Source organism: Bos grunniens, chromosome 27 (genome assembly GCF_055505025.1).
Source record: "Bos grunniens cultivar Pamir isolate PY7600 chromosome 27, Bosgru_T2T1.0, whole genome shotgun sequence".
NCBI lineage: Eukaryota > Metazoa > Chordata > Mammalia > Artiodactyla > Bovidae > Bos > Bos grunniens.
The window spans coordinates 16636621-16656705 of NC_141191.1; the positions used below are offsets into that span (position 1 = coordinate 16636621).

Sequence of the window (20085 nt, forward strand, 5' to 3'; positions counted from 1 at the left end):
TCCTATAATATTTTAAACTCACCCTGACTTCCTGAATCACCAGGAGCCACACCCCAAAGGGGAAATAGCAGTTCACCCACATTCTCTCCTGGGACCTTTGGACTTCGCTTCTATAACAGAGAGAAGAAAGGGGTGCCATCCGTGTCGGTCCTCAGGGCCACCGAGAGCACCCCAAGAACCCAGAGCATCCCCTGGGGCCACCAGCTTCTCATCTCATTTCTCTGTCCCCTCATCCCTGAGGACCTTGACATTCCAAGTCAGCTCAACAGTGCACACGAGTGAAGTTTTCCCATATGAACAAAATCCCAACATCCCCCCAAAGAGTCAATCAAGATTTACCTTCAGGATTATGATTTTAAAGTGAGATTATACTTTCCTGTTCTTCTGTCAGTTGCAAATCCCCAAACCTACTAGAATTCACTTAAAACTAATCTACAGTGTTTTCATTGGAAGAAAGCAATCAAGAAAGTTCTGACCCGCTGAGCAGCTGGGAATTTCTTTGCTGAAGGTTTGGTTTAGTCTTTATTTTTCTAGCTGCTGGCCCTGCTAACATGATTCAGTGAAGGTCGTATTTAATCTCACAGAGAAAAGCTACCTAAGCAGTTCTTAGGTAAGGCTTCAGGAAAATAAATTGCCTGAGCTCTGTGGCTATGTCTGTTGCTTCTCCCCAACAATTACAGTCAGAGCGTACAAATGAAAGCAACTGTTAAGATACCAGGGCTTGACTTCAAAAGAACTTCCCTGCCTGTAAGTTACGGGCTGAAAGTTTGTTAATAAAAAAGTTATTATTAATAACTAACCCACCAAGAAAGTAGCAGCTCCCAAATGTATACCTCTGGTTTCTCAGCAACGAAAGCTTATTTACATGTACCGGAAGGTATTACTATCAGCATTGGAACATAAATGTCAAAGGAATCGAGTGATAAGATTTCTGTAAAGGCCTTGGTCCAAAGGAGAAAACCAGACCATTTTTTCCACCTTCTGGATATTGAACTCCTTAATACAAAGTGATAACTGCTAACGCAAAGTGACAAATCCCAGGGTTTCCGTGCTCCGTACATACACCACTGGGTTTGTAACACAAGAGAGATCTGGCCCATCCATCTTGAGCTGGAATCCAGGCTTCGGAGCTAACCTTCGCTCTCGGGCTGAAAATCAAATCAACAAATATTTACCCAGTGCTTACTGCATATCAAGCACGGGTAGGGAATGCAAGGAAATACGACACGATCCCAGGTCTCAGAAAACCTGGTCGGGGAGGTGATGCAAACGGGAAAATCCAGGGAATCGACACTTTTCACAGCACTTCAAAAGGGTGGGAAATATTCAAGGTGTTTGGGACTATGGCCAAAGGAATGGCACCCACAGTGTGTTGCTTCTGAAGAGTTTCAGAGCATCTTATTATTTTAAGCTGATGAGAGGGGGTAGGGTTGGCGGGGGACCCACAGGGAGACGCAGTTATAACCAAATGAATACTCTAACTCTGCTTTTTTTTTTCCTGGTTCTTTTAGATTGAGTCGCTGTATTACAACGTTTCCCTATATTTCTCTTCACAACTTGCTTCATTTCCTAGTCCTACACCGTCCAATATGGTAGACACCAGCCATATGGCCGCTGCCCGCTGCACGCTTGAAATGTGACCAGACTGAATTAAGATGTGCTGAAGGTACAAAAGATACAGTGGATTTTGCAGTCAGCATGAAAAAAAAGTAAGCAAATGATCTCATTAATAGTTTTATGTTAATTACATGTTGAAAGGATAATATTCTGGACACACTGGACTAAATAAGAGAGCATTAAAATTAACTTCACCTGCTTCTTTTGGGGCTTCCCAGGTGGATCAGTGATAAAGAACCTGCCTGAAAATGCAGAAGATGCAGGAGACACAGGTTCAATCCTTGGATTGAGACGATCCCCTGGAGGAGGAAATGACAACCCACTCCAGTATTCTTGCTGGGAAAATTCCACGGCCAGAGAAGCCTGGTGGGCTGTAGTTCGTGGGGTCCCAAAGAGTCGGATATGACTGAGTGTCTGAGCATGCGCTTCTTTTTACTTTTCTAATGTGGCTACTAGAACATTAAAAATTACACATGTGGCTCACATTCTATTTGTATTGGATAGTGTTGTCCTAATCAATATTCTTTTTTCTCAGCTGTGCTTTGGCATTCTGCCTCTAAACTCCTAATGGTTACACCCAACCCCAGTTTCATAACACATCCAGAAAAACCTCTCCCATGTCTATAAAGGAATCAAAACTATTCTAAAAATTTTTTCCAGACACAAATTCCAGATTTGGAGGCTTCTTCAGTTATGAAAGTCAGAAAGTCTCAATCACACTCCGATTGAGACACACAGAGTCTCAATCCCATTTAGAGTCTCCCCATGGAGAATCCCATGGGGATGTGTAAAGTTTGCTATGTGGGGAAAATAAAACCTCCAGGATTTCAGGGCTCCTGTGAAACAGCCAAGCCACCTGTGATACAGGAACCAACAAGGTATAAAGACAGTGTATATAAGACAGGGCAGGTTGCATTCACTTCCCCTCAAAACGTTTTACTCTTCACCTACCACAGGAATTGGCTCTGGAGCCATTTGTCTAAACTAACTGCTCTGCTCCAGAAGGATAATCAAACTTCTCTAATCTTCTTCTCAAGAGGGCCAAATGGTTACAGCCTTGACTAGGTTCCTGGGTGAAGTTCGCAGGGTCTCAGGAGGCCCTACCTCTCTAAGCATGTACATTTCAAAAGGGGCAAAGCCATGACCTCACGGACACCTGTAGTTGGTAAGAGCCTTACGTTCCAAAAGGTGAGGACGTTAACTCAGAAGAGGAAAGGAGCAGAGGAAGTTTCCGTGGAATAGGAAACGGTAACCCCCTCCAGTTATCCTTGGCTGGGAAATCCCATGGACAGGGAAGCCTGGTGGGCTACAATCCATGGGGTCGCAAAGAGTCAGACATGACTGAGTGACTGAGCATGCACACAATCTCTCTCTCTACCCACACGCCTCCCCCCCACCCCGGACCATTGGCAGCGGAGAGGGATGGTCATTCTGATGTCGTCTATGGAAGGTAATCCACACCCAGGTTTCATCTGTTTTCAATGGTATCACTTCAAGGTCTAGGTATGGGAGGCCAACACCGTAGCATCTCTCTGGCTGCTGACCTGGTTGTAAAGATCAAGAAAGAACTCTTGCCTCCTACCCCCATCAGGTGCTTCTGTCATATACACAGCGGACATATCTGTGAAGCGGGTAACATCTCAGACCCTCCACAGTTGCTGATAAAACAATGTGTCCCAACCTCCCAAAGGAACCATCAATCTCGGTATCTTGAAGCCGTAAGAGCTGAATCAGGACAAGGGCATATCTAGGCACTCACTGGCTGGGAAAGCTCTGATTCTACAGCCTGGCTCTGTACATCAAGGCAGAGAGGGGCTGGGAATGGCCAAGCTCATGAACAACACCCTCCTTAGCAACATCCGATTTACTTGTCCTCATCCACATTTACCAGAGGTGAGGTTTGAGGGGACACTTCAGAGTCGTCTTGAGTATATTTTTCTGGTTGTAAGAGTAATTGTGTTGTTGTATTAAATTTGGGGGAGAAAGCCAAACATCCATAAGCACACCATCCAAATGTTTCCTTCCATTTTTTTTTTTAATGATGTATATACACACACGTTTTAAAAATAAAATTAAGGTCACAGTTGAAAATCCTCTTTTTCTCCATTCAACATACACCCCAAATACCTTCCCATCATTAAATGCAAAAGCATGAATTTTATCAGCTATCTGTACTCAGGGCCTGGTACACTGTAACGCATTTAAATGTACTCCTATTGTTGGGGATTTAGGGTGTTTCCGAGTTCTCACTACAACAGAAGCGAACAGTAAACATCCCTGTACATAAATCTTTGTTCTGCTTCTGGTTACTTCACATCTGTAGGTTCCTAGAAGTGGGATTACTGGAACAGAGAGTTCAACATTTTTAAGACATTAAGTGTACACCACCTAACTGTATTCCATAAAGTTTATTTCAAAGTACAATACCCCAGCTACAGTACCAAGTGCTTAGTTTCCAAACTACAGTGCCCACAGTACCAGCGATGGTATCATAGCTCAGTCTTAACCCTGTGCCGATTCTCTTTCCTGGACTCCCTACTTACCTCCTACAACCTGGAAAAAATAAAAGAGCAGCAAGGAAGACGAGCATGGGGGAGGGGACAGCTTAAGGGCTATGACAGTATTGCTGATCCATTTCATCAACATGTATCTTCTTCGAGGTGGCTGTGGTTGCCTCTAAAGGTAACTGAGTTTGAGTCTTAAGGCCTCAGGTCAGGCCACCAATTCCTCCATCCTCTCTGGCTCCAATACCACCTCTGACGTGGTTTCAACCATGCCCAAAGGGTGACCACTCACAGCCTCCTGTTTACTTGTCTAAAGTTGGCCATACCTAGTAATTTGATCCCCCAGGGGAAAAAAAAAAAAAAAGGCCAATCTCCAAAGTTAGAAGTGGAGGGTCCTCTAGCATTTCAACTTGTTCTGCATTTACTATCAATTAACTACCAGCTTGACTCTTTACTTGCAAAACGTCTCAATGACATTTGTGGCAGACACAAAGTCTACCTGTCTGACTCCCTTTTCAGTCTCTCTCACTCAGCAATTCAAGAGGCAATATTCTACTCCACACCTTCGTCTCTTTTCTCATCACCTCATTCCCTCGACTGTCACGTTCCCCACTCACACTCTACCACCCCCCACACCCACTGACACCCTAATCAGGTGCCAGGACGCTCTCGTCCATCACTGTCCTTGTTCTCATCACCTTCAATCATTTTAGGGTAAGGAGCACAGAAAAAGCTCTTCAAAAGTAACACCTTAGATATGACTTGAAACACGTATGTAGCTTCTCCTCATTCAAAACATCAACCTCATGTCAGGGGAAAGTCCGCTGGATTCTAAGCTCATGGGGCCAGGAGCGCGTCTTCTATTTAGAAGGTATTTCTTTGGCTCCTACAAAATCCTGACATCTGCAAGCTCAAAAAGAATAGATGAAATGGGAAGCTGTCTTTCCTTTGATCACATTAGGTGTGTATCAAATGCTCTTACAGACGGCAACAGATTGCTAAGGATGCTGGAAAAGAAATTATTCATGAAACTGACAGAGCAACTGCTTAACTCTCAAAAATGCTTAATCAAAACTGGACCAGCTTTTATCACGCAGAATTCTAAAGCAAGGTATTTTGTTGAACTAAATTGGCCTTGCCCCCGAGATAAAAATGCTTAGCACCAGAAAGAACACAGCCTTCTCGTCTCTTAAGTGTGGGGCTACAAGGTGTGCGCACAGGGCATGGGACACACAGAGCTGTTTTTTGCTTGACTCGTGTTCTTTCCTACTTATTAAAGCTGAATACTAAACCGATAAAGGGGAATATAAGCCAAAACAGAAACAAACAACAAACAAACCCATGACTCTGTGACCTTCCTAGAGAGAGACAGACTCATGAAACACAATCCTCCTGGGCTTGTTCAGAGCAGAAAATTCAAAATATCACAACCGTACTACAGATCCCATTTCTGTATGACAAGCAAGGTCAATGTGGCCAGAGTCAATGGGGAAGGGACCATAGAGTACCTATTCAAAGAGCTGCCTAAAAGGTGGCTAACAAGTTCCATCTGCTTGCTGTCCTGCATAGCCTGACCTGGGAGCCAATGAAAAAAAAAAAGAGATTCGGCCCTGAGAAGAGACCCTTGATTCAGTGGTTCTCTGCCTTTGCTCTGGCCCACATACCTGAGGGATAGGGATCCAGGACACCCTGGTCAATGTCAGAGGGCTACTCAGGGGTGGGGGGAGGGATTCTCAAAAAGGGAGAGACAAGGAGAGGAAAGGGCTTCAGTCTCAAATCTGAAGGTCTGGGTGGTTTCTAAAAGCCTCTTCCTCTCCATGATTCTGATACACATAAGTCCCATCCCTCAAAGATGATACTACCAAAGATGATAGAACCCCATTTTACAGATGAGAAAACTAAGGTCCAGAAAGAAGAAGTGAGTGAAGAGTTAACAAAAGAGCTGAAAGTCAACACCAGGCCTCTGGGCTCTTTGAGTCCATGCACCTTCCACTATCCAGGGCCTTGGACATGTTGGCTGTCAACAGATATTTAATAAGCAAATGAAATAAGGACCCAACGTTTGCATTCATTTAACAAAATAATCCCCTTGGTTACTGCAATGGTTCATATCCTGGGGTCCCTGGACCCCCAGCAGAACTCAAAAGTTACTGATGGGGGGCAGAGGAAGATAGCAGCTGGTTTCAGAACCTCAGAAGGTCCAACAGGACTAACAGTGTACCTAAGGAATGGCTGCCCAAGCTGCCTCCAACATCGAGTTTCTCTGCTTCGGGCTGGAACTGGATCATCTAGATTTGCTGATGCTGGTTCTCAGGTCAACCATGATTTCTAACTGCAGTGTGCCTCTGAGGAATAAAAACAGGCCCATAAAGTCTTCCTAACTAAACACAATCTGTTTCAGAGGCTGTTTGTCAAAAGATGGAGCTGTTAAGATGGGAAATCATTTTAAAAGCATCTTTGGAGGAAAAACTGCTGGTGACTATGGGTCTTCTGGAGGGGTCACCACCCAGCCTCAGGTACCTGCAGACTTGATTTCCTGCCTGTGTATTGCCTTTGGTATTTTATATAAAATATTGGCTTTGGGTTTAAATCTGGATCCTATAGATAAGTTACCATTCTTTGCTGGAAAAAAAAAAAATCAAGATTTAATCAAATCTCATCACTCCCTTTCTCACCAGCCACCCCCACTATGAGGGCCACTGCTTGACCCTGCCTTGGGCATAAATTATAGCCAAATATTGATCACACTCAGGCCAAAAGTAGGGCACGAATGGGGTGAACAGGGACAGAGGCCCTAACTTCCAACCCCTGTGCTCAAAGGAACATGTGTCCCACACAGACCAAAAGAAGAACTGGCTTTATTGCTAAGAATAATGGACATTTCCCAGCAATGTATGTTATTTATATATACTCCTTTAAGTATTTTATATCTATTATAAACATATACTATCTATTACATTTATTTTCCCATACGCTGTCACATATCATTTTCACATAGATAGTGTTAGGTACATAGTAAGCATCCAATAAATGCAAGTTAACTGACTCGCTTTAAGGATGTCATAGTGGGACTCCCCTAGTGGAGCAGTGGTTAGGACTCTGAGCTTCCACTGCAGGGGGTTCGGTTTCCATCCCTGCTTGGGAAACTATGATCCCACATGCCCCATGGTATGGCCAAAAATAATAAAGATGTTATAGCAAAAAGTAAAATCAGTTAAGAGCATATCCATTGTAACAGATAATGAAGAGTCTTCAGCAACGAGGAAGAAAATTCACACTAAAACACAATGAGCTTGGAAAGGATTTTTCTTGATATAAGGAGGGAAAATACACTGGTCCAATCATTTTTATTTCTATATCATTTGGTCTCCATGGACACCATCTAACTTTTGACAGAAAAACACTTACTAACAATATCAGATGTCTTGTTAAAGATTTTAATGCTCTATATAAAATAGTTATTCTGTATTTAATTCCTTACCATTCTCTATATTCTCTCAGAACAAGTAAAATCACTTCTTGCTGAAAATTCTCTAAAGGAAAGTCAGTGTTTAATCCACAGTCATGATTCCCTGATTTTAAAGTTAAGAATGCACGCGTGGTTAGTCGGTCAGTCCCATACGACTCTTTGCAACTCTATGGACTGTAGCCCCCCAGGTTCCTCTGTCCAGGGGATTGTCCAGGCAAGAATACTGGAGTGGGAAGTTAAGGAGAACCTGATAGAATTCTGAAGGTGAATGCCTTAGGCACTTGTAGACTGCTGTAACTTACGCAACCTTCTTTCAAAACAGTATCTCATTTGTTCCCAAAAGCAACCCTATCAGATATTGATATCACCTTTCATAGAACTCACCCCTAAAGGTAATTACTGTATTTATTTTTTGGCTAGGCATTGTCAGCTCACTCACTAGAATGCAATTTCCCCAAAAGGTAAAGAAACTCCCTTCCTGATCTCAGTCAAAGCCCCAGAACCCAGCACAGTGTCGGGGGCATAGTGAATGTTCTATGAATACTTATTAAATGAATAAAGTCCCTTATCTGCATTAAGCCTTTTTCTGGTATGAAGCACGTAACAGAACCACGTCCCAGATATCCCATTTAGAGTTCACTGGTCTGTTCAGTATCAAAAGGAAAGTTTCATCAAAGTGCTCTAAAAACAACGAAGCTTATATGCCATGACACCAAGAATAAAAGAACAGTGTCCTTGGAGACATGAGAAAATTGATGCAGATCAAACTCCCCAATGTTAAATGCCCAAAGTTTTAAAGTTTCCACTACTAAGTTCAAACATCTTGAACTAGCTTTGGTATACTGAATATTTGCCTAATAAAGGATACGGGAAAGCAGAGGAAGAGAGAGGCTGGGTCATGGTTCATGGAGCTGTCAGGACTTCGGTTCACCATAATCCGTCTCCAATTTAGCCACAAACCCTTACTTTGGATTATCATGACACTTTAACAGGTAAGTAAGTCTGAAGTGTGCAGAATTATCTCTAACTTTTGAAGGACAAAAGAAAAAAAACCCAACTCATTGAGAATGAAAAATGTAGATGTTTAATATTAAGAAGCAGTTACAAATCAGAATAGACAAGAACTTGGATCCAGGAGGCCAAAATCTAACTTCTTAACACAACAGGCTGTTATAAATTATAACCATTCACTAATTATAGTGAAATTCTGGACTTTGCCCCATCAATCAATACATTTTTCAAGGTATTAAAAAATACCAAATGAAGTCCTCAATATTCCAGCTACTGAAGTTTTCTTAGAAAACACAAGTTTTTTCAGGATTTTGTCCTTTCCCTCTCTGAAAAAGGAGTGATGGGGTGGGGAGAGAAAATCCTGAGTGCGGGTGCATGAATGGGGTCACCTTCCAGGTCGTGGCAAGGAGTTTGCATCTGTCTAACGTCAAGACCATCTACCTTCCCTTCCAGATTGTCGCCAGGCCCTTCTCTGTACCTGCCCTTAAGCACCAAAAAGCAAAGCGCACGCTGCTGACTCCTCAATGTTATCTGCAGTCGGTCTGAAAACTCATAAACGAATGCAGGCTTGACAGCAACTTTGGTGATTCCTGAAAATCCACAACAGGAAATATAACTCTCCTCCACCCTCCCTCGCCATTCATCAAAAGCAGACCGAGTCACAGCGACGGGGAGGCCGGTGGCAGAGGGAAGATGCCAGCACTCTTCTGAACAGAGGACCGGGCGCATTACCGTTGCCCACACTGGAGGGAGGAGGCAGGAGAGGGAGGAAGCGGGGAAAATGTCCCCAAGTTCCAAACACTATCCTTTAGTGGCAAAGACGACCGAAAACCACGCCGCCAGTACGTGGCCACCTCCACTGCCAGTGCCAAGGGTCACATTTACAGCGATGACCAGGGGTCCCGCCGACACCGGCTGACCTCGGCGCCTCGCCAGGTGCCCGGAAGGCTGTTTATGCGCCCGGCTCAGGCTGCCTGCCTCCTTTCCGCTTCTTCCCCTCTAAAGGGGTAAGGGGGTGAGGGCGCAGCCCCACGCAGCCACACCTGGGGCCCAAACTGAGATGCCGGTGCGTCCTGGGGGGGAAGTGGGGGGAGGTGAGCTGCGTCCTGAAACCCTTCCAACTTGCAAAAGACTGCCCGAGCCCTCTCAGAGCCGGCTCCCTGGCACAGCGAGCGGCCGGGCGCCACGATGGGCCGCGGCGGGCATCGCTTGGTGGGCGAGCCCGGCCCGCGAGGCGGAAAGGAAGTGGCGGCCACGGCTTTGCACCAACCACGTTCGGCCGGCTGGCGAATGCCACTCTGCGCCCCGAGCGGGGTCGGAGGGCGCGGGGCGGGCACTCGCGTCCCCACCCCGCCGCCGCCCGCGCCCCGGAACCCCCAGGGGACGCCGGCACCCCCAGCCCCGGGCCTGCCAGCGGGGCGCCGCTCGGTCCCCAGAGGCTCCCCGCCCCCACCTTGCCCGCTCCGTAGCCGAGGCGGGTCAGGCCGAGCGCGCGAGGCCGGCCCGGGGGGCGCCCGCGGGGACCCGGAGGCGCCCGGCACTAGGCCGCGGCCCGGACCGCTGACCCCTCCCGGGACTCGCCGCCCGAGCCCCACCACCTCCAGCCCCGCGCGGGGACAAGTGCAGCGACAAAGCCCCAGGGCCAGGCCAGACACTGGCCGGCGGGAAGGAGGACGCCGCGTCCCTCCCGGGCGGTGGCGGCAGCGGCCCAGCCCCCAGGAAGCCGGGCGCGCCGGCCAGGCCCCGCGCGCAGCCCCGATCGGAGCCCGCCCGCCCGGCCCCCGGCCGCTGGCACCCGATGCCCGCGACCCTTCCCCGAGCCCCGAGGGTGGGCGAGCCCCGGGGACCGCCCCCGGCGCCCCATCAAGTTTCCTTCGGCCGCGGCGGGAGGCGCCTCTCCCGGCCCGGGCGCGGGGCGCAGGCTGCGGGCGAACGGCGGGTTCCTGCCTATTTACGCCACAGGCTGCCTGGAGAGAGGCGCCGCCGCCGGGCGAAGAGAACGACCCGCTCCCGTCCTTCGGATCCGGTGGCGCCGGCATCTGTAAACACACATACACACACACACACACGCACACACATGCACGCGATCATGTTGTTTTTAAAAGGAGGCCCGACTCCAGCGGACCTGCTCCCCCACAAACACCACCTGGGGCGCAGGATCGCACAGAGCAGGTCTGTGTCCATGGAGCCAGCTCTCCGCATCTGCAAATCCAAAAGTGAAATTAAACCTCCACCAACCTCCTCCTCCTCCTCCTCCTCCTCCTCCTCCTTGCAGCCTCAGCAGCAGCAGCAGCAGCAGCAGCAGCAGCAACCGAACCTGCTTCCCCTAAAACCAGATGATCCATAACAGCGCCGACTGTTCCTCCAAAAATCAGTATTAATATTTATGAACCTCAGCATTTTCCGTCTGCAAAACATCGTGTCAAACCATCAGGACGCGCGCGCACGCACACACACACATACATACACACATCCCCTCCAGTCCTAAACATGCCCTCGAGAAAAACACACACGCACAGTCCCGACTATTATTTGAAAAAAATGTTACCTCTCAGTGTGCTTTTTTCACGCTACCAATACAATTCCGCAAGGCTTAAGTGTTGCTAAGGTGTGTGAAATGGAAATGAAAGCCCGTCAGTTGAATAATCGCAGGAGCAAAACTAAAAGTTACTCCCCGGCTTGCCTGAGAACAGTCCAGATCGAAAGCAAAACAAGGAGAGGAAACTGCGAAGCGCCGAGGCTGGAAATCCCCCCGCCCCCCGCCCTCCCGGAGCCTGGCTCGCTCCCGCCCGCCCTCCGCGCTCCCCCCGCCCCCCCCTCCACCCCGCTCCGCCCTCCTCCCTCCGCCCTTCCTCCCCAGTGTTTGTTTCAAGCTTGTGCAACCGGGAGGTGCAGGCGGGGGGAGGCCGCGAGCCGCCCGGCCAGGAGGTGCGGAAGTTCGCCGCCGCCGCCGTTCATTGGCGGGCAGCGCCGCTTTCATAATTTCTCAGAAAAGTCAATTTCATTTTCACTTCCCCACGTCGCGGCCGCGGGAGCAACAAGCGGCTGCTCGTGAGTGTGCTGCCCGCGCACCCGGGCGTTCAAACCACTCGAGCCGGGGGGTCCGGGGGCGGGGGGCTCCGGGGGCGCCAGCTTGGGCTCCAGGCGTCAGCTGGTTGGCGGCAGGCGGGGAAAGCAGGTACCCTACCGACTCCCCATCCTAAAGGGCGACCCGAAGGTCGGAAAGGAGGGAGGAGGCTGGCGGCTCGTGGAAGCAACGCTCTTGCCATCCCGTCGGTGAGGCAGGTGTTTACAGCCTGTTTTCCGAGTGAGTAAAACTTCACTTTGTAACACTGCCCACTTCCAAGGAACACAAAGAGCAATGAACTGACAAGACAGCATTACTTAGATACTAGTGCACTACCTGGGCCAAGCGACGCGTCCTTAACCTTATTTAAACCCTTATCAGTAGCTGAGGGTGTAACCATTTGAGGGGCTGCTGTCGTCTGGGACCCTGTCTGGGGGCGATAAGGAAGGCCCTCCCCTAGAAGTTCCCTGCCTGCAGCTAAGATGGGCAAGGGTAAGAGCGGATTTTCCTGAAAGATGTCTCACTGTGGCTGGACCAGGAGACAAGTTTATACTGGAGTACTTCCAGCCAGGTTCCGATTTGGCCTCTTTAACTTACTACCTGGCATTCCCCAGTCAAGTTGCTTAACCTAAGGCCTCAGTCCTCAATGCCCTGAAATGGGGATGATTTAGAGAATGCAAGAGTGCTGCACCAGTTCCCTTCAAAGGGTGTTAGCTCAGACTAACACAGTTCACTTGGGACCTGTCACTTTGGGGTCCCTTGCTGTAAAATAGAGATTCTGACCTCGTTATACCTGTTCCTTCCCCCACATGCCTTTTCATTGGCCTTCTCCCACATCTCTCTCCCCTCACACAGGAAGTCCATTCCTAGGAGGCCATAGCTACATATGTGTAAACACTTAACCTAAAAACATAGCTCCAGCAGTCCTCTTTCACAGAAGTATTGAGCTTTACAGACGGGTAAAAGTATCTACGTATGCACGTGTGGTGAGGAGAGGGGCGGGTTTAGGATTCTGCTTTGTGGCTGTGGTCCCAGAAATAGATCTGCCATATTCTGTTACTTTTTATCCCCTCTGATAGAATACTATTTGCTACAGTCACTCACTTTCTTATTTCATAAAGCAATGACTGTGATAGATGATTAGAGTAACTATATACAAACTCTGCAGAATTTTTGTCAGTCTTTACCCACCCCGTGGACCCCAAGTAAGAAACCCCGTGGTCCTTAATGTTTTCCTTCCTCCCAACACACCACCCATCATATGGACCTGTTGATACTGATCCCAAATATCTCTGACCCCACCCCCTCTCCCACCCCTCTGCATAGCTTCACTGAGTTATGGCAGTGGCCTGGGGACTAGGCTTCTGGCTCGAACTCGAACTCATCTGGGTTAACATCCAGGTTAAGCAGAAAATCAACTTCAGGTGAAGCACAATTCCAGTCCTAACCCCGCCCCTCAAAAATTTCTCCACGGCCCTCAGAATAAAGTCCATATTATTTTCAAGACATAAAAAGCCCGTTATAATCTGACATTAGATCTCTTTTCCAGCCTCATCTCCTGCTACTGTGCCCCACACCACTCCCTTGTCAAACCAGCTTCCATTCCTTTTTGTAAAACAACAGAGCCATCCTCTTGTTCGGCATTTTATCCTCTGTGTAGTGCCCAGCACAGAGGCTCTCAGCTACTTAGGAACTAATAGTCGTTTGCCCTTGGTTCTCAGAAAATATTGTAGACTTTATCAGAGTATTTTTAATAGAAATGTAATTGATATTTGTTGTGTAGAATACAGAAAAGTTGAAGGAAGACTATGACACCTGCAATTTTACCAATAAGGAATAGACCTGAAGATATTTTCATGTATGTCCTTTTAGTAATTTTTGTAAAGAACATTTTTGTTCAGCATCTCTGCATCATTTAATAATCGCCATAATACGGCCTGATGCCTATGTGACATCCTTCTGTCCTGTTATATTGCTTTGCTGGTTCCTCCTCTGCTGCCAGCCCCCTAAATTATGGTGTGCTGAGACAGTCTAGCCTCGCCCCTCCTGTTCTCTCATTCTACATGCTTTTTCTTGGAGTGCTCTCACCTACACCCAAAGCTTTAGATATCACTATTTGGTGAAAACTCCAAAATCCATACCTTCTGAGCTCTGGGTACATTTACCTTCTAGATGTTCCTTGGGTACAACAAATTATTTATGTCCCAACTAAACTCATAACACTCTCCCCAACCAACTTGTATTTGTTACTTCATTAACCAGCAGGAAACGGGGAAGCATCACCAACTCCCATCTTTCCTGAGTTCATGGAACTTCCTGGGACATGGGTAGCATTTCTAATTTCCAGGCCCATGAAATTAAAAGATGCTTACTCCTTGGAAGAAAAGTTATGACCAACCTACATAGCATATTGAAGAGCAGAGACATTACTTTGCCAACAAAGGTCCGTCTAGTCAAGGCTATGGTTTTTCCCGTGGTCATGTATGGGTGTGAGAGTTGGACTGTGAAGAAAGCTGAGCGCCGAAGAATTGATGCTTTGAACTGTGGTGTTGGAAAGACTCTTGAGAGTCCCTTGGACTGCAAGGAGATCCAACCAGTCCATTCTGAAGATCAGCCCTGGGATTTCTTTGGAAGGAATGATGCTAAAGCTGAAACTCCAGTACTTTGGCCACCTGATGCGAAGAGTTGACTCATTGGAAAAGACTCTGATGCTGGGAGGGATTGGGGGCAGGGGGAGAAGGGGACGCCAGAGGATGAGATGGCTGGATGGCATCACTGACTGGATGGACGTGAGTCTCAGTGAACTCCGGGAGTTGGTGATGGACAGGGAGGCCTGGCGTGCTGCGATTCATGGGGTCGCAAAGAGTTGGACACGACTGAGCGACTGAACTGAACTGAACTGAAGATCATCTGTCTGGATGCATCAGTACTCATTTCAAGGGAGTCGAGAAAGGACAATGATGACTTGTCCATACAGCAATCGATCTTTCCATGAATGAAACTTAAAGATACAGTCAAGGTTAACCTTTCTCAAATAGGTTAATTTATTTGTTCTAATAAATGAGACTAATTTGGTAAAATAATCATTTAAGTAACGAACATTTATTGAGTGCCCAAGAACTCTTCTTGTGAACATAACAAATTAAAATCTCTGCCATCCAATAAGTTTTGTTACAGTCTAGTAAATTGGAATGTTAATTTCCATTGTATCATCCTAGTAATGGCCCGGACATCACCTCCAGCTATTATCACAGTCTTTAGAACTGGACGTTAAAGTTACAACTATAGGCTATGATGGCATGCTAACTAGAGGGCTAAGTACTTAGAGCTGTGATTAAATCAGCACCCCCCCATAACTCTGTCAGTTGATCCCCTAATTTTTCCCACAGTATCCCTAGTACCACTTTTGTCCTGGCCCCCAAGACTCTTTTGCATGCTGATAGAATTCAGCAGAGGTTATAAACTCATGGAAAATGAGTGTTCTGCACTTGCCAGAGCAGTTGCCCAATACAAAGCCATAGATTATAGTTCTGCACTGCAAAGAATATCATTGTGAATTCCATGTTGAATAAACAATACAGCCATGGTAGATTTTAGTTGAAACAGTAGAACTGCAAAGATGTTGAAAAAGCCATCTAAGTTCAAGGATCATAGGCATTAAATTGGAAAAGTTCTTGACTACTGTATTACCTCACGTAGTGGGTTTTTTTTCCATTTTACTAGAAACTCTGAAATTTGTTGCAATTATTCTCTGAAAATCATGAATTTCAATTGAGTAATATATTGCCCAATCCTTAGTAATAAATATTAATTTTGTCCTGTTCCTCTGGTGAAATAAGGGAAGAAATACTCTTTAAATGTGCCAGGATGTGTGTGTGTGTGGTGGGGGGGGTGGGCTGGTACAGGGAGAGAGATAGAGATGAGTTTCTGTTGTCCAAAAGCAAAGCTTTCAGCTTCAAAAACTTCATAATTTTTTTTCTATCATTTCTCTGTCTTATCCCAAATGGCTTTGAAATATTCATTATGTCTCTAAGGTGATAAACTGCAAAGTAGTGCTTTTAAAGTCAGAAGGGATTAGAAACAATTTCTGTAATAGTTTCAAGAATTAAAACTATTTCAAAAAAAAAAACAAACTATTTCAGAGACTTCCCTGGTGGTCCAGTGGTTAAAACTTTGCCTCCCAATGCAGGGAGCGTGGGTTCAATCCCTGGTCAAGGGACTAAAATACCACATGCCTCACAGGGCCAAAAAAAACAAAACATAAAAAAGAGGCAATATTGTAACAAATTCAATAAGGACTTTAAAAATGGCCCACATTAAAAAAAAATCTTAAAAATTTTTTTTAATATTAAAAAAAGAGAAAGAGATATCAGATCCCAAGGAACCAGAAAAAAAATAATAAAAAGCAATTATTTCAAACAAGAAATAAATTTCCAGTTTGTAACATAAATTCAGCAAACCACAAAATTCACTGAATCTGAGTTTTTGAAGAATCATCTGTTACAGCTTCCACCACTTTGTACGCTCCTCTCTCGCCAGCATGTGAGCCTTGATGATATTCAGTCTGTTCTCTTTCTCCCCCCAGCTTCTGAACACTTTGAATAATATACCTTATTCTATTTGAAAATGTTTGGAAATTTGCCAATCAGAAAGTTTGCCAATCAGAATCTTTCTGGTTCCTTGGGATCTGATATCTCTGTTTCTCTTTCTTTTTTTAATATTAAAAAAATTTTTTAAGATTTTTTCTATGTGGATCATTTTTAAAGTCCTTATTGAATTTGTTACAATATTGCCTCTTTTTTATGTTTTTTTTTTTTTGGCCCTGTGAGGCATGTGGTATCTTAGTCCCTTGACCAAGAGTGTCATGAAACAAAGGACAAAGAGTATAAATAGTCTTACTTCCTCAAAAAGTTTCATCTCCACTACATCCAAAACCTGCATGACATTTCATACATACAGCTCTTGATGTTGCCTCCTTCACCTTGCATGCACCTCCAAGACGTTTCCTAGCTGTGTTCTGGGAAAGAATAAAAGGAAGCCCTGCTCTCCCAGAGCTTACCTTCTAATGGGGATGATGTCAACATAACCAGACCAATCAGATAGTTACCGATTTGTATCCGTGTGCTGAGAGAAACAAGTAAGACCTTTGACAGAAAATACTAGGGGGCCCATTCATTTCCTGGGGTACCACAAACCAGGTGGCTGAAATAACAGGAGTGTACTGTCTCACAGTTCTGGAAGCTATATGTCCAGGACCGAGGTGTCCGTGGGATTGGTTCCTTCTGAGGGTTGAGAGGGAAGGATGTGTTCCTTGCTCCCTCCTAGCTTCTGGTGGTTCGCCAGCAATCCTAGGCATTCTTTTGCTTGTGGAAGCATCACTCCATCTCTGCCTGAATCTTCAGGTGTTCTCTCTGGATGTGCACCTGTATCTAAATTTCCTGGTTTTTATAGGAACAGTAGTCTTACCGGATTCCGTTCAGTTCAGTTTACTCGCTCAGTCGTGTCCGACTCTTTGTGACCCCATGGACTGCAGCATGCCAGGCCTCCCTGTCCAACACCAACTTACTGGATTAGGGGCCCCCATACTCCAATATGGGCTTCCCTGGTGGCTCAGTGATAAAAGAATCCACCTGCCAGTGCAGGAGATGTGAGTTTGATCCCCGGGTTGGAAAAGTCCCCTGCAGAAGGAAATGGCAATCCACTCCAGTATTCTTGCCTGGGAAATCCCATGGACAGAGGAGCCTGGCAGGCTACAGTCCATGGGGTCATGAAGAGTCGGACATGACTTAGCGACTAAACAACAATAATACTCCGGTATGATCTCATCTTAATTCATTGCGTCTGCAAAGATACTCTGAGGTCCTGGGGGTTAGCACTGCAACGTGAATTTTGAGGGGCACTCACTTCAACATATAACAGATACCAACTATGTGATGAAGCGCTGATGCAGGGGAGAGAGTGGAGGCAAAGGCCTTGAGAAGCAAAAGGGCCCGGCGTATTCTGGAAACCAAAGGAAGCTAAATGTGACTTAAAAGTTCTGAATGAGGTTGAGGACACAGGTAGAGGCCAGAACAAGGAGTATGGATTTTATTGTGAGATCAATGGGGAGATTTTGAAGAGTTCTTTGGTTTTAAAATGTCACACTATAAATTTCCCACATCAGTGAAATGCAAGGATTTGCTTAATTTGTGGATTTCTTAGAATTTGCAACAGTTCTTTTGTTGACCTCTCAGTTTATTACATGATGAATTTGTTGAGGAAACAACACATTAAGAATATTTGGAAACAGTTTGATCTCATTTTTCTTTTTGTATTTTTAAAGTATTTCTTCCCCTTTAACATTGTCTCTGATTTTCATCTCTACAAGCGAAGCAAATATTTACTTCATGCTCTTTATCACACCCCCATAAAAACTTTCCTTAAAAAAAAGGAGATACATTCAACTGTGGATTCCTGGCACACACTATTCTCCTCAGACTGTTTGGAGTGAACAATGATAATTCTCAGAGATTATGTCACCACAAAATCAATATTCATCCCAAAATTTAATGGTTTTGAATATTTTTTCTTTTTTGACTTCGAAAAATTTTCAGGATTTTTTTTCCATCAGAAACCCCTTGTGTGTAATGAGTAGTTAGGATATGTGTGTGTGTGTGTGGTGAGGGGTGGGCGGGTACAGGGAGGGAGATAGAGATGAGTTTCTATTGTCCAAAAGCAAAACTTTCAGCTTCAAAAACTTTTTTTTTTACTATCAAAAAACTGAATTTTTGTTGGCAGAAGTTTTAGGTAAAACTTCTCGATTTGCCTTGGATGTTGTGTAATTTGAAAGCAAATATTGGTTTAAATAGCCCATCACATATTTTCTCAGTATCCAACTGTGGATACTGGATTTCATCTCCTGACAACCAAAAAAAAAAGTCACTTTCTTTCCTGTTTTACATATTGAAGTTTTGAGGAAGTTTTGAAGATTTCATTTGGGGAAAAGCTTCTGTTGCTTTTTTTTTTTTAAAAAAAGGAAAAAAAGACCAAAGTCTCAAATACTGGCTGTTAGTTCAGCTTCATTTTCCTATACTTGGAGATAAGAAAGAAGACACAGCAAAGTGTGAGTGAGGATCTTTAAGACTGAAGGAGAGACAGAAATATGCAGACCAAGGAACAGAAACTGGAAGGAGGGTAGATGGGTGAGTTCCTGCTGGGTAGCCAGGCAGAGCCAGCCCATAGGAGGGACCAATCTTTAGGTTCATCCTCAACTGACTTGCTCAGATTGTCTCCATATTTTCCTTGTTTTTAGTTCCTATCTTGACAAGAACTTTTCATCTTTTCAGGGGTGTAAAACCAACAGAATCATGACCACTTGTTTCACAAGGTGTATGGTTGATGTCATGTTGGGGTTTTTTTTATGTTTTATTTTTATCTTTTGGACATACTGTACAGCATATGGGATCTTAGTTTCCCAACCAGGGATTGGAAGTGTGGAGTCTTAACCACTGGCTGGGTGGCTGGTGTGCATGCTCTATCATGTCCAACTCTTTGCAACCCCATGGACTGTAGCCCTCCAGGCTCCTCTGTCCATGGAATTGTCCAAGCAAGAATACTGGAGTGGGTTGCTATTTCCTTCTGCAAGGGATCTTCATGACCCAGGGATCAAACCAGTGTCTCTTGTGTCTCCTGTATTGACAGGTGGATCCTTTACCACTGAGGCCCCTGGGAAAACCCCTTAACCATGCCCCTATGTCATGTTTTATGACACTTTTGACCAAGCCTTTTCCCTCATTGAGAAATTAAAGGAACACTACCCTAACCCTCTCATCTTCCACAATGCTTACAAGTATTTACCACACATACACTCTTAATGGTATTTTTGCTTATGATGAACTTGAACATAATAGTAGGAAATTTATGCTCCAGTGAGTGTAAAAGGAAAACAAAGTTTCATATTTACAGTAAGGTTACCCCAAAGATGTTCATATATATAAGGCAAAAAAGGAACTATATCGAAACATTAATAGTGGTTGTCTTTGAGTAACAGAACTGAGTGATTTTTTTTGTTGAAAAATTAACATTTTTGAGGAGAGATTTTCCTTTTATTAATGTAAAAATGTTAATATATTTTATAGATTTCAGAAAACTATTTCTTGATATGCTTATGATTTTTATGCAAATGACTTGTTTTAGCTAGTTTCTTCTCCTGGACTTCAAAAAGGAAAGCACTGGTTTATACATCTTACATCTTACACTGCATTCTTATAAGAATTTTTAAATCTGTCTAGATAATTTTTTCCTACAAATGCCATATAGTTTCTTCTAGTCTTTAATTTTATCAAAATATTCATTTTTAATGACTCTCCAAAGAAACATATAAAACCAAACATAAATTACCATGTGTCCAGATCAATGGCTATTAATAAGTGATATAT

At 45.0% G+C, this 20085-nt stretch overlaps 1 protein-coding gene and 1 long non-coding RNA gene across 16 annotated transcripts in view; one reads left to right on the top strand and one right to left on the bottom strand.

Moving 5' to 3' along the window:
- The window catches only part of IRF2 (interferon regulatory factor 2), an 84052-nt gene extending 72750 nt beyond the window's left edge, over nt 1–11302 (bottom strand). For 4 of the 15 annotated variants that reach the window (XM_086379947.1, XM_086379939.1, XM_086379951.1 and 1 more), the window contains exon 1: nt 11150–11302. Coding sequence is in view for 5 of the 15 variants with exons in the window: in XM_086379945.1 (XP_086236071.1) it covers nt 23–82 (60 nt within the window). In the remaining 10 variants the exon portion in view is untranslated. The other 11 variants (XM_086379945.1, XM_086379937.1, XM_086379949.1 and 8 more) reach the window with 5 other exon arrangements.
- Nucleotides 11303–11462: 160 nt separating this feature from the next.
- Nucleotides 11463–14833, top strand: LOC147343565 (uncharacterized). The gene is made up of 2 exons (XR_015156115.1): nt 11463–11908; nt 13931–14833. It is a non-coding gene; the product is annotated as an uncharacterized LOC147343565 (long non-coding RNA).
- The last annotated feature ends 5252 nt before the right edge of the window (nt 14834–20085 follow it).